The sequence below is a fragment of the Scyliorhinus canicula genome, chromosome 14 (assembly GCF_902713615.1).
Source record: "Scyliorhinus canicula chromosome 14, sScyCan1.1, whole genome shotgun sequence".
In the NCBI taxonomy this organism is placed as follows: domain Eukaryota; kingdom Metazoa; phylum Chordata; class Chondrichthyes; order Carcharhiniformes; family Scyliorhinidae; genus Scyliorhinus; species Scyliorhinus canicula.
Window position 1 is genome coordinate 15,260,656 of NC_052159.1, and position 12,730 is coordinate 15,273,385.

Genomic DNA, 12,730 nt, shown 5'->3' on the forward strand with positions numbered 1-12,730 from the left:
CCAAACCTCGGGGTGACCCTCCGTGGCTCCGACATCTTTCTCCTCCTGTTGCTGTGCTCGCTCGCGCCTTTTGACGACGCAGAGCGGCATCACGTGGGCGTCGTCAGGGCGTCATTCGGACGTCGCAGGGTTATGGCGTCATTTTTCACGTGACGTCTGCGGCCCCGATCCTAGCCCATTTCCGGGGCGTGAATAACTCGTGAGCGGGGCGTATCGGGCCGTCGTGAAAGTCGGACGATTTCACGACGGCCTTCGCGATTTTCCGCGGGAGCGGAGAATCGTGCCCATAGAATCTCTGCAGTGCAGAAGGAAGCCATTCAACCCATCGAGTTTGCACCAATCCTGAAAGAGCACCCTACCTAGGCCCACTCCATGCCCTATTCCCCCTAACCTAACCTGTACATGAAATGAAAATGAAATGAAAATCGCTTATTGTCATGAGTAGGCTTCAATGCAGTTACTGTGAAAAGCCCATAGTCGCCACATTCCGGCACCTGTTCGGGAAGGCTGTTACAGGAATCGAACCGTGCTGTTGGCTTGCCTTGGTCTGCCTTCAAAGCCAGCGATTTAGCCAAGTGTGCTAAACAGCCCCGTGGACGCATCCCTGGACACTAAGGAGAAATTTAGCATGGCTATTCCACCTAATCTGCACACCTAATTTGGACTGTGGGAGGAAACCAGAGGAAACCTGCATCGACATGGGGAGAGCGTGCAAATTCTATGCAGTTCCATGCCCAAATCGGGAATTTAACCCGGGTTCATGGTGATTTGAGGTAGCAATGCTAACCACTGTGCCATGGTGCTACCGTCACACCTCGAATACTGATGTACTTTCATCACTGATGTTATTAAGTAGAATTTTGGCAGAGATTTCTTTGTTCTGAAGGCAAGTCAAATTGAACAAATTGGGCCGAAGTACATGTTACACAAAGGAATTGATTCTGAATCACTTCATTCAAACTCTAGTTGACTTGATAAAGCAATGCTGCTTTGAGAAAACAAAATCAGGCTTGGCTTCTGGAGAACCTTGGGCAACCATTCAAAATCTTCGTTAATGGCCAGCAAGTGAGGGAGCTGTTTAAGATGGGGAGTTGGAAAAGTTAAATGATGGCAAGCAGTTGCTCCAGGCTGGATTATCTTTCATATTCAACTCTTAAAGCCTCCATCCTTTTCAATTGCAAAGTCTTTACATGTTCAAAGGACCTTAGAGAGGCAGATGATGATTTGTAAATATATATCATCTTAATTGTAAGCTCTAAAAATTATTTCCTTTAAGCATTTTGCGCTTTGAACTAGCCCCTGTATAATGAAAGGTGCCAAGTTTAATTTCTGGTCAACACTGATCCACCAATGGGAAAATCTATTGGATTTCCTACTTGATAGCCTGTGACTAATATAGGCCATTTTTAAAATATACTTTCATTGGACGTGGGTACTGTTGGCAAGACCAGCATTTGTTGCAGAACCCTAATTGCCTCTGACCTGAATGGTTTGCCACACCATTGCAGAGGGCAATTAAGAGTCAACCACATTTCTGTGGGTCTAAGTCACATGTAGCCCAGACCAAGTAAGGATAGCAGATTTCCTTCCCTAAAAGGACATTAGTGAACCAGATGGTTTTGACAACATCTGGCAATGATTTTATGATCACCGTTACTGAGACTAGCTTTTCAATTCCAGATTATTAATCGAACCTTTGTCATTGTAAGCAGTGACGTTACCACTATGCCGTTGCCTTCCCTGTAAGAGAGCTTTTATTCAGACTTTTTTCATTTTTTGGGATTTAGAAAAGCCAGCATTCATTATTCTGGGGGATTGAGTCAAGCTAGTAATTGTATTACTGAGGTCATGTACTGATATCCAACAATGGCAAGTTGTGAAACGTGGTACTTTGTGGTCTAGCATCAGAAAAGGAAAACCCAAGTGGTTCATTAATTTCCTTCAGGAAAGGGCACCTACCTAGTCCGTCCTGATGTAACTCTGATGTCCTGGTACCTGGTTGACTCTTTATCGTCCTCGGGACAACAATCATTGACGTCCCACACCTCAGGAGCAAAATTAAATGTTTCCATTTTTCTTGCACCCTTTTGGAATTGTCAGTGACCTTTTCAGAATTTGGACAATAATCTCAGTAGTCTTCTTTGGGCAGTTTGTGCATTTGTTAAAGTTTCATGGCTATAAAAGTAAGTGCATTTTTTGTCTTTTTTTACCTCAACATGCCTGCCATTTTCTGTTTGCCACATTATCAAAATTTGCTGACCAACGTCCTTAACCAAATCTTTCAATACAGCCAACCATTTTTATTGCAAACATGATGTGGACATATTTGGACCAGAACTGTTGCATTTGTTGCCTAAGGTGTAAATTGTATTTAAGAAAGAAACATATTGTAGTTTTCGGGTCATTATTATATGTCATTGTGGAATATCTGTACATTTATTTGAAAGTGGCAACTTTGATGCTGACAATTATATGTATGGTCAGAGATTTCTCACATTTGCTGCATCCAGTGTTATGTGTGCACCACTTACTGGGTTGCAACCAATATATTTAACAGCCTTGATGGTGTAATCACGAAGTGATGGTGATCAACTGGCCAGTGTATGTATTCCAGAAACATAGCATGTGTTCAATACAATTCCCTCTCATATAAACTGCAAAAATTTAGCAAACTGCTGCCAATACCACCTCCCAGTTTGGTCTTGTCAAGTTGAGGAGTAAGCAATATTTCCGTTCCTTGCAGATAACATTATGTCCTCATTATGGAGAGTATTGGGATTGGCACCTTTGATCATATTTGACTCCGAATGATGATCAGGTGCTTGGGTGTGAAACTTTACTGGTGTCCTTTATGGATGTCTGGAATGAATACTGCCCATCAAGTGGCATCAGCAGTAGCTGCTGTGACCCTCCCATAACTAAGACTGAGGCTTGACTGCTCCTACTTCTTAATAAAATGTAATTGATTATCTTTCCAACTTGCTTGTTTTAGCCTAAATCAAATACGTACCTAACCAATGAGGCCGAATGTTGCAACCGAAGAGAGATATATCGAATAGAGTTAATTTGCACAGGTTGGTATTAGCCACATAAACAACACAAAGCTTAGTTTGTTGACAGCAGTGTTTCTGGCCTTGATATTTCAGACTTGCAATTATGTGGTGTATTGCTTCAGGTGCTATTGAATGATCATGGTAACATTTTTGAGCATTTTGAATGCTGCCAACTGTGTTGAACAGAAATAGCTATACTTTGGCTTCCTTCTTTGACCTCCTTCCTTTGTTGTAACCATTCTCTGATTCTATTCAAGATTTTAACGTTTTATTGGGTGATAGATTAAAATTGGAAATGTCTCCGCAGGTAAACCAACAGCATTTTGATGCAAACTTGAAAATTGTTTTTTTTTTTAAATTTGTAATGTTCAGATGGGATCTGTGACTATTTTCTGTATCTGGATTTTCAGTGACTCTGATCATCTTTCTGCTATTTTATCAGGGACTGGAACCTTTGGGCGAGTACTTCTGGTCAAAGACAAGAAGACAAGAGAATACTGCGCTTTGAAAGTGATGAGCATTCCTGATGTAATTCGGCTTAAGCAGGAACAGCATGTGCATAATGAGAAAAGCATCTTAACTGAGATCCATCATCCATTTCTTATAAGGCTGTAAGTAAGCTTGTTATGATCCCAGTTGATGTCATAACTGGACAGGAAGATCCCAGAAGACCGTATTTTTACTTTTTTAAAAATCAAACGTGAAGGAATGGAGTCACAGGACTGCTGATTAGTTTTAACAAAAAATCAACATCCGTGTACCCGAATAGGTGCCAGAGTTTGGCGACTAGGGGCTTTCACAGTAACTTCATTGCAATTCATTGTAAGCCTACTTGTGACAATAATAAAAGATTATTTTTTGCTTTTCTGTTTTCTCTCCAACATGAATGGCTGAGTTTACGTTTGGCAATTTTAAGGTAAATCACTTGATTTTTCTATTTTGTCTTTATTGAACTCCATGTTCTAAATGTATCATGCTGGGAATTGTTGCTCTGCATGAAAAATGAAACATTTTGAAAAAAATGTCAACACTTTTGTCTTCAGTAGATTGCACAGGTGCTTTATCTATTTTTTTTAAGTCTGAGGCCCATATGGGGTATAGTCACATCAATTTACGATAACAGCATTTACATCAAGTGTGGATGACATTTTATGTAAATTTTGTGTTCTGTTTCTCAAAATTCGTATGGTATAATGCCTCTTTATGCCCATATCCAGTTTCTGCCTTTATGAACTCCAGTAGTGCACGTCTGTGTAACATTGCACCTGGATTTTGTATATTTATCAATTTGGGTACCTGGTAGTTCATTTGACTAATTCCTGGGATTAAGGTCTTATCTTGGGAAGAAAAACTGAACAGGTTGGACCTACACTCATTCCACTTTGGAAGGAGAACTGATCTTATTGAAACATTGAGTCCTGAGGGTACTTAACGCTTAGTTTAAGAATAAGAAGTCTCCCTTTCATGATAGAGGTGAGGGACAGGATTCTCCTTTCTAGAGTTTAAGTCCTCCTGCCAGCAGAAAATCTGAACTGATCCCTGTTGGTGCAAGGAGTATCAAAAAACCAAGAAAATTACAGCTCAGGAACAGGCCCTTCGGCCCTCCCAGCCTGCGCTGATCCAGATCCTTTATCTAAACCTGTCGCCTGTTTTCCAAGGATCTACTTCCCTCTGTTCCCCGCCCGTTCATATATCTGTCTAGATGCATCTTAAATGATGCTATCGTACCTGCCCCTACCACCTCTGCTGGCAAAGTGTTCCAGGCACCCACCACCCTCTGCGTAAAAAAACTTTCCATGCACATCTCCCTTAAACTTCCCCCTCTCACCTTGAAATCGTGACCCCATAATTGACACCCCCACTCTTGGGGGGGGGGGGGGGGAAAGAACAAAGAAAAATAGTGTTCTGGTGCTGTTCCCATATCTCTGCCATGCAAATTTATGAAAGAGCCCCTTATCTCGATCCACACGCTCACCCTATCCCAGTAGCCCCTCTTAACTTTTTGGACACTGAAGGAGAATTTAGCATGGCAAATTCACCTAACCTGTACATCTTTGGACTTTGGGAGGAAACCGGAGTACCCGGAGGAAACCCACGCAGACACGGAAAGAATGTGCAAACTTCGCACAGACTGTCCCCCAAGGCTGGAATTGAAGCTGGTTGCCTGGTACTGTGAGGCAGCAATGATAACCACTGCCACCATGACCCCCCCCCCCTCGCCTGACCCACTTAGGCTCGCCTGCCCCTTCAGTCCTGCCTCCGAGCATTGCCGACTGTGCTTTGGCACTGACACCCTAGCCTGATGCAATAGACCCTAAGGGGTGTCAGCAGGTGCGCCCTCTGCTTCCGTGCCCTCTGTCACTGCCAGGATGCAGAGGGAGGGTACCCCAGGAATCTGGGGTTCAGGTGAGCTCAGGCTGTGAGTAATGGATGGACCACTGGACCCACTCCCAGCCCTGCACAACCTGAAGATCATTTGGCGTGGTGACCTCAGGCAGCTCTCTGTTTAAACGCTGAAGTGTTGTTCTCACTCTGATCTACTCTGTGACAGATGCAGATCAGATCAGACAGTTCATTGGAAATTCCAGGCAAGAAGACTTTCCCTTTCCTTACTCCTCCATTAGCTGAATGTTTGTAAACTACTGCATTTTGAATTGTCAGAGGTTCCCTAGAATGACCACAGCACTTCAAAAGTCTGAAATTTGATGAGGTCCTTTGAAATGGTAATCATTCATTCAATTTCATAGTCAATGCCTTTAACTAGCCTTTGATTGACAGCTTAATGGTTTCAACACCGCAGCCAGAAGATTTGTTTATTTATCTTCCTTTCACATTTTAATGCATCCCCCCTTGATTGTAACATTATAAACATTCTATTTATGATTGGAAGCTCCTGACCACATCAACAATGCTGAAGTACTTTCTGCAGTTACAGAAGAGAAAGTTAAACCACTTGGGTGCTTTGAAGTAGTCAGGACTTGTCAGTAATAACAAGGGAGCTTATAAACATTGTGGTTAGGATTAATGGAGAGTACTAGAGATGCATTCAAGCTGGAAGGGAAAGATAAATAAACAAATGCCTCATCTGCTGTATCTGAACCGTAAGATGTTAAGCAGAGCATGGACTGTTCATTAGCAGTCAGACAGAACAGCTCGGGTGATGAGGCTCCTTCAGAGTTTAAAAAGCCTGACCAGGATGATGCTGTTGAACAGAGGGCGACCACGCCAACTGTGATCTGAGGGTTGGAAGGGGCAGTCCTGACACACTGCCTCCATCCGGGGGAGGGTCCCAAGACCCTTCGGCAACCCTCCTCTACCCTGGCAGTGGCAGAGGGGCACATTAGCAATGTCAGGGTCCACCCCTCCAAGTCTGCATGGCCATACTTACACCAGAGCCTACCTGGTGGATGTCACACTTTGGGGCTTGGAGCAACATGTGGAGGGGGAGTAGGGTTTGGAGAAATGAGCTTCTAGCTCTGCAATCACATTTCTAGAACAGTACATCTAGAACAGTACAGTACAGCACAGAACAGGCCCTTCGGCCCTCAATGTTGTGCCGAGCCATGATCACCCTACTCAAACCCACGTATCCACCCTATACCCACAACCCCCCCCCCCTTAACCTTACTTCTATTAGGACACTACGGGCAATTTAGCATGGCCAATCCACCTAACCCGCACATCTTTGGACTGTGGGAGGAAACAGGAGCACCCGGAGGAAACCCACGCACACAGGGGGAGGACGTGCAGACTCCACACAGACAGTGACCCAGCCGGGAATCGAACCTGGGACCCTGGAGCTGTGAAGCATTTATGCTAACCACCATGCTACCCTGCTGCATTGGCCTGATGCATGCAAACCAGCACTTTGCATGTTCGCCCGGCACTGATCCCGTTTTTCAGCCCCGTTTTTCAGCCCAAGTTCCTGTCTCCGCCTAATTGGGATTCCATCACAGTGGCGGGGAACAGCGACTCCTGCCTGAGACATGTTCCCCCAGATAATAAGTCATCTCTGAAATTCTCTTTCCCAGAAAGTGGTGGAGGCTGGTTCATTGAGTTTATTCTAGGCTTGAGTTAGATAGATTTGTGATGTAGACAAGGGAGTCAAAGGTTATGGGATTGGGGGGGGGTGACAGTAAAGACAGAAAAGTGGAGCCCACAGTCAGATCAACCATGTTATCACATGTTACAGCAGGCTCAATGAGCCAAATGGCCTACTTCTCCTAAGTCTTATATAGCTGGGTCATTTTCCCATTCTGTGAATTACAGGGAAGAACCCTACACGAGAACGCACAAGAGATGGGAGGAGACAATAAGGCCCATTGAGCCTGTTCCACCATTTAATATGGTCATAGCTTGTCTTGGGCTTCAGCTTTGTTTTCCTGCCCTCTCCCCATATCCACTGGTTCCCCTGAGAAACCAAAAATATGCCTATCCCAATATGGTCAGCACTGAAGCATCCACAACCGTGTGGGGTCGAGAGTTCCACAGACTTGCAACCCTTTCGAGTGATGACATTTCTGCTCGTTTCAGTCCTAAATGATTGACCCTTCATCCCGAGGCTGTGCCCCCGTGTTCTAGATTTTCCAGTCAGCAGAAACAACCTTTCCGTGCCGACCCTGTCAAGTCCCATTCTAATTTAGCATGTTTCAATGAGTTCATATCTCACTCTTCTAAATTTCGGAAAACGTGGGCCCAATTTAATCAGCTTCTGAACAAAGGACAAACTTCTCATTCCAGGGCCAGAGTCAGAATCAGGCAAAGTCAACATAGTTCTGCAAAAGAAAATCCGGTTTGACTAATTTTACTGTTATGAAGAAGTAACAAGCAGGGTGGATAAAGGGGAATCTGGATGTGGCAGGCTTGGATTTCCAGAAGGCATTTGACAAGGTGTCACATTAAAGGTTACTTGCTCATAGTGTTGAGGGTAACATGTTATCTTGTATAGGAGATTGGCTAGCTAGCTGGAAATGGAGAGTAGGTATAAATGGGTCATTTTTGGGTTGGCAAGATGTTGAGTGGCATGTCACAGTGATCAACGTTGGGGCCTCAACTGTTTAGAATCTATATCAATGATTTGGTCGAAGAGATTGAATGTCTGGTTTCTCAATTTATTAAGGACATAAGGTAGGGAAGTATACTATGAAGAGCACATAAGGGATATAGATAATTTGAGTGGAAGAGCAAACATTAGGCAGATGGAGTAATAATAATCTTTATTGTCACAAGTAGGCTTACATTAACACTGCAATGAAGTTACGGTGAAAAGCCCCAAGTCACCACATTCTGGCGCCTGTTCGGGTACACAGAGGGAGAATTTAGAATGTTCAATTCACCTAACAACACTTCTTTCGGGACTTGTGGGAGGAAACCGGCGCACCCAGAGGAAACCCACGCAGACACGGGGAGAAGGTGTGACTCCGCACAGACAGTGACCCAAGCCGGGAATTGAACCTGGCACCCTGGAGCTGTGAAGCAACAGTGCTACCATGCAGCCCTTATAATGTGGGAAAATGTCCAGTTTGGCAGGAATAAAAGAAAATCAGCTATTATCTAAATAAAAAGAGATTACGGAATTCGGGATCTGGATAACCTAGTATATGAATGACAAAAATAGTTGGTATGCAGGTACAGCAAATGGTTAGGGGTTAGGAAGGCAAATGGAATTTTGTCATTTAGTGCAAGGGGAATGGAATATCAAAGTGGGGATAGAAATAGATAGATTATTGAATAATAAGGAGTCAAAGGGTATAGGGGGTCAGCAAGAACGTGGCATTGAGGCCACGATCTTATTGAATGGTGGAGCAGACTCGAGAAGCTAAATGGATTCCTCTTGCTCCTACTTCGTATTTTCATACGTTCGTTTGGACCAACTTCATTAACCTTTGCTATAATACCGCCAATGCAAGTATATCATCCCTTAAATATGGAGATCAAAACGGCCAGTATTCTAGGTGTGTTAATATAGCCTATGCATTTGTTGAAACAACTTCTCCTGTATCAATCCCCTTGCAGTAAAGCCGATGTGCCATTTGCCTTTCTAATTGTTTCCTGTACCTGCATGCTAACTTTTGAATTCTTTGAACACCAACATTTTCATGCCTTTTTAAAAATTATTTAGTCTTCATAACACTTCCCACGTATATGCCATCTTGTTGCCATTTACTTGAGTTTCCTATAGCTCTCTTCAGCCTCTGTACCCTCCTTACAACTTACATTTCCATCTAGCTTTGTATCATTGGAACACCAAAATAATTCGTCGAATTTTGCTTAGAGCCACTGATTTATAATTCACGATGTCTTTATTTTTGTATGAGATAAGATGCTATGTGATGAGAATATTTGCTGTTTATTTAGGATCTCATTTTGCCGTTTTCTTACTTTTCTGTTGAAAGATCAGTGGTCTTATAATCATTTTTCTGCTTTGTTAATCTGTCAATGTTTAACAACAGGTACTGGACACATCATGATGAACGTTTTTTATATATGTTAATGGAATACGTGCCTGGAGGAGAACTGTTTTCTTACTTGCGTAACCTTGGACGTTTCAACAATGGTACTGGACTTTTTTACTCTGCAGAGATTGTGTGTGCAATAGAATATCTACATGCCAAAGATATTGTTTACAGAGACTTAAAACCTGAAAATATTCTACTGGACAGAGAAGGTCATATTAAGCTAACAGACTTTGGATTTGCAAAGAAACTTGTTGACCGGTAAGTCCATTTTCCTTAGCTTAGCTAACTGCTCCTCAAGGAGCCTGCTGCCTGCTTTTATATCTATCATTTTGTAATGTTTTATTATTTTATGCAATGGAGCAAGCCATCTTGTTACTATGTTTGACAAATATACATTGCTAGATTTCAAGAGATTGTGATGGTCTCATAGAAATTGAGAATTGATGACATTTTATGAATAAATAATTTGTTATGGTCTAGGCCTGTCGATTGATAATCACATGGAAACAAAGGGAAAAATGTTTGAAATCACTGTTTGCAATAACATGGCTTTGCATAGGGCAATAACACCCATAAAGTGGTTTAATTTGAAAGTAAAATTAACAACCCACTGGTTCCAGGTGTTGCTTTTAAGCGTACATACTGAAATTTCAGTTTGAGATGGCCTCCGATGAATAAAATAATTCCTCTGTCTGGTGTGCGGAATCTCAGAAACTGATCAGTTCAAGTAGTATGTTAAGCATCAAAATGCTTTGTCTGGAGATATTATTTTATGTTTTGAAACTTTTTCCCATTTGTGTGTGTAAATGCCCTGTCTTATGATCTGAAAGGTCCTAGCTTGGACTGAGTGAGACTGGGTTCACTTGATATATGCGACCTTGACACGATCGGGCTAAGAAAAAGGGAAGCTGATGTCGGCCTTTGTTACTGATTGAAGTTTAAAGACTCCTGCTGGAGAGCACATTAGGTTTTCGTAAAGCACAGGATTGAACTTAGATGTGTCTGAAGTTTTGAAATGTTATGAATAAGTCAATGGCCTGGGCTAGATTTTCTGTTGACTTATTCATTTGTCCATAGTGTCCATGAAAAAGAATGTTGGCAAATGGTTGGCAATGCTTAAATAAATTATTGGTCTAAAACAGCAAGAATGTTAAATGTTGAGCGTTTCAAACTTTGCTCCAAGGTACTTTCACATTGATTTTATGCAAATGTAAAAATAGATGACTCAAGTCCCAGAGCAGTGTTTTTCATTGCATTAGCTACATGCGGCTTAATTGAGAATTCGGATGTGGCATTTTTGGTCGGCTTTAAAAAAAAAAAAAGAGTAGATAAAATTGGGTATGTACACGATGCTCATTTTCAATGTGCATTTTTGCTTGCTTGATTCGTGAACGTTGGTGTTACACATCAATTAGAAGATAACCAATCAAGGGAATTTGGAGATTGGCAATAAATCTTGTTCTTGTCAACAATGCCCACATCCCATGAGCCAATAATAAAAAAAAGTTGTGAAATGGAAATACCAGAATGGAAGTTATGAACAAGGAAGCTCTATATGTGGCCTGCTCAAATGATTGGAATGCCAACTCCATTCAGTTCAGCAGAAGAAACCAAGCTCAACTGATAACTGACAGCTTCAAAGCATCCCTTCATGTCACGGGGCAAGTAACATCTGGTGTATCTCAATGTGAGTCTCGGCAATCCCTTTGCTGAAGTCAAAATACTGCTCGCAACTGCTGGACAAAACAATTGATGCAACACTTAAATTCTTTAAACACAGCATATTCTGTGCCTGAAATTAAACTTTGGTGAAAGAGACTGAAAAGGTTTGCACTGAATGGTAGGTATTTGTTAAGTAAACAGGAAAGTAAATTTGCCTATTTGTATTTTGAGGTCGATTTAGATTTATTGCCACGTCCGAGGTACAATGAAAAGTATTGTTAGGCATTCAGTCCAGGCAGATCATTCCAAGCATGAAAAACATAGGGCATAACGATAAATACGCAACATAAATACATAAACCTGGACATTGGATGAAGCATACGGGGTATACCATAGTGGAGAAGATGCACAGAGAGATCAGTTCAGTCCATAAGAGGGCCATTCAGGAGTCTGGTAACAGCGGTGAAGAAGAGAATATCCTTGGTGGGAGGGTCTTTGATTATTTTGCCTGCTTTCCCAAGTCAACGGGACGTGTAGACCGAGTCAATGGATGGGAAGTGGGTTCACGTGATGGACTGGGCTGTGTTTACGACTCTCTGTAATTTGTTACGGTCTTGGGCTGAGCAGTTGCCATACCAAGCTGTGATGCAGCCAGATAGAATGCATTCTATGATGCATCTGTAAAAATTGGTAAGAGTCAATGTGGACATGCTGAATTTTCTTAGTTTCCTGAGGAAGTATAGGCGCTATTGTGCATTCATGGTTGTATTATTGATGTGGGTGGACAAGGACAGATTGTTGGAGATGTGCACACCTAGGAATTTGAAGCTGTCAACCAACTCCACCTTGGCACCATTGATGCAGACAAGGGTGTGTATGACACTTTGTTTCCTGAAGTCGATGACAAGCTGACGTTCAGGGAGAGATTGTTGTTGTTACACTACACTACTAGGTTCTCTATCTACTTCCTGTACTCTGACTCAGCGTTGTTTGAGATCCGACCCAGTACAGTCGTGTCATAAGCAGAGTTGGAGTTCTGGCATTTTCTCCTAAAATTAATGCATGTGGATAAAATGATGTTGCTGTAGCAATACATGTGGATAGCTTAACAACTTCCATTGGAACATACTGCCCAGGAGCAAGTGCAGCTCAAGCTAGTAAGGCTTCCACAAAACTAAAAGATTTGGTAAGTGTTGAGGAAGAGTACAAAGGACATCAGGAAGATATAGCAAGGTCAGTGGAATGGAAAGAAATTTTAATGTGGCGAAATGAGACCTATTGCATTAAGAACATAAAGAATGGTAGTTATATATTCAATGGAAAAATGCAGAAGGGTGTAGACGAGCAATGATACAAGTTCAAATGCATAATTTCCTGAAAATGAGACGGTAGATCTTTTCATTTCCTAAGTTTTTGTAAAAAGGAGGCGATCTTTCATTTAACATCGGTAAAGACAAATTGACAAACCTGCAGGGTATTTTGTGCACTTTGTTCCTGATGTCTCCAGTAAGATATGTCTTCAAATTGTTGAATGTTGCCACACAACAGATTTGTGGG

General features: G+C 42.2%; 1 protein-coding gene across 1 annotated transcript in view; it reads left to right on the forward strand.

Annotated features, from left to right (window-relative positions):
- The window catches only part of prkx (protein kinase X-linked), a 116,947-nt gene that overhangs the window by 42,141 nt on the left and 62,076 nt on the right, over positions 1 to 12,730 (forward strand). The window contains exons 2-3 of the mRNA XM_038818192.1: positions 3,496 to 3,664; positions 9,506 to 9,769. Coding sequence (XP_038674120.1) covers positions 3,496 to 3,664; positions 9,506 to 9,769 — 433 coding nt within the window. The remainder of the gene's footprint in view (positions 1 to 3,495; positions 3,665 to 9,505; positions 9,770 to 12,730) is intronic.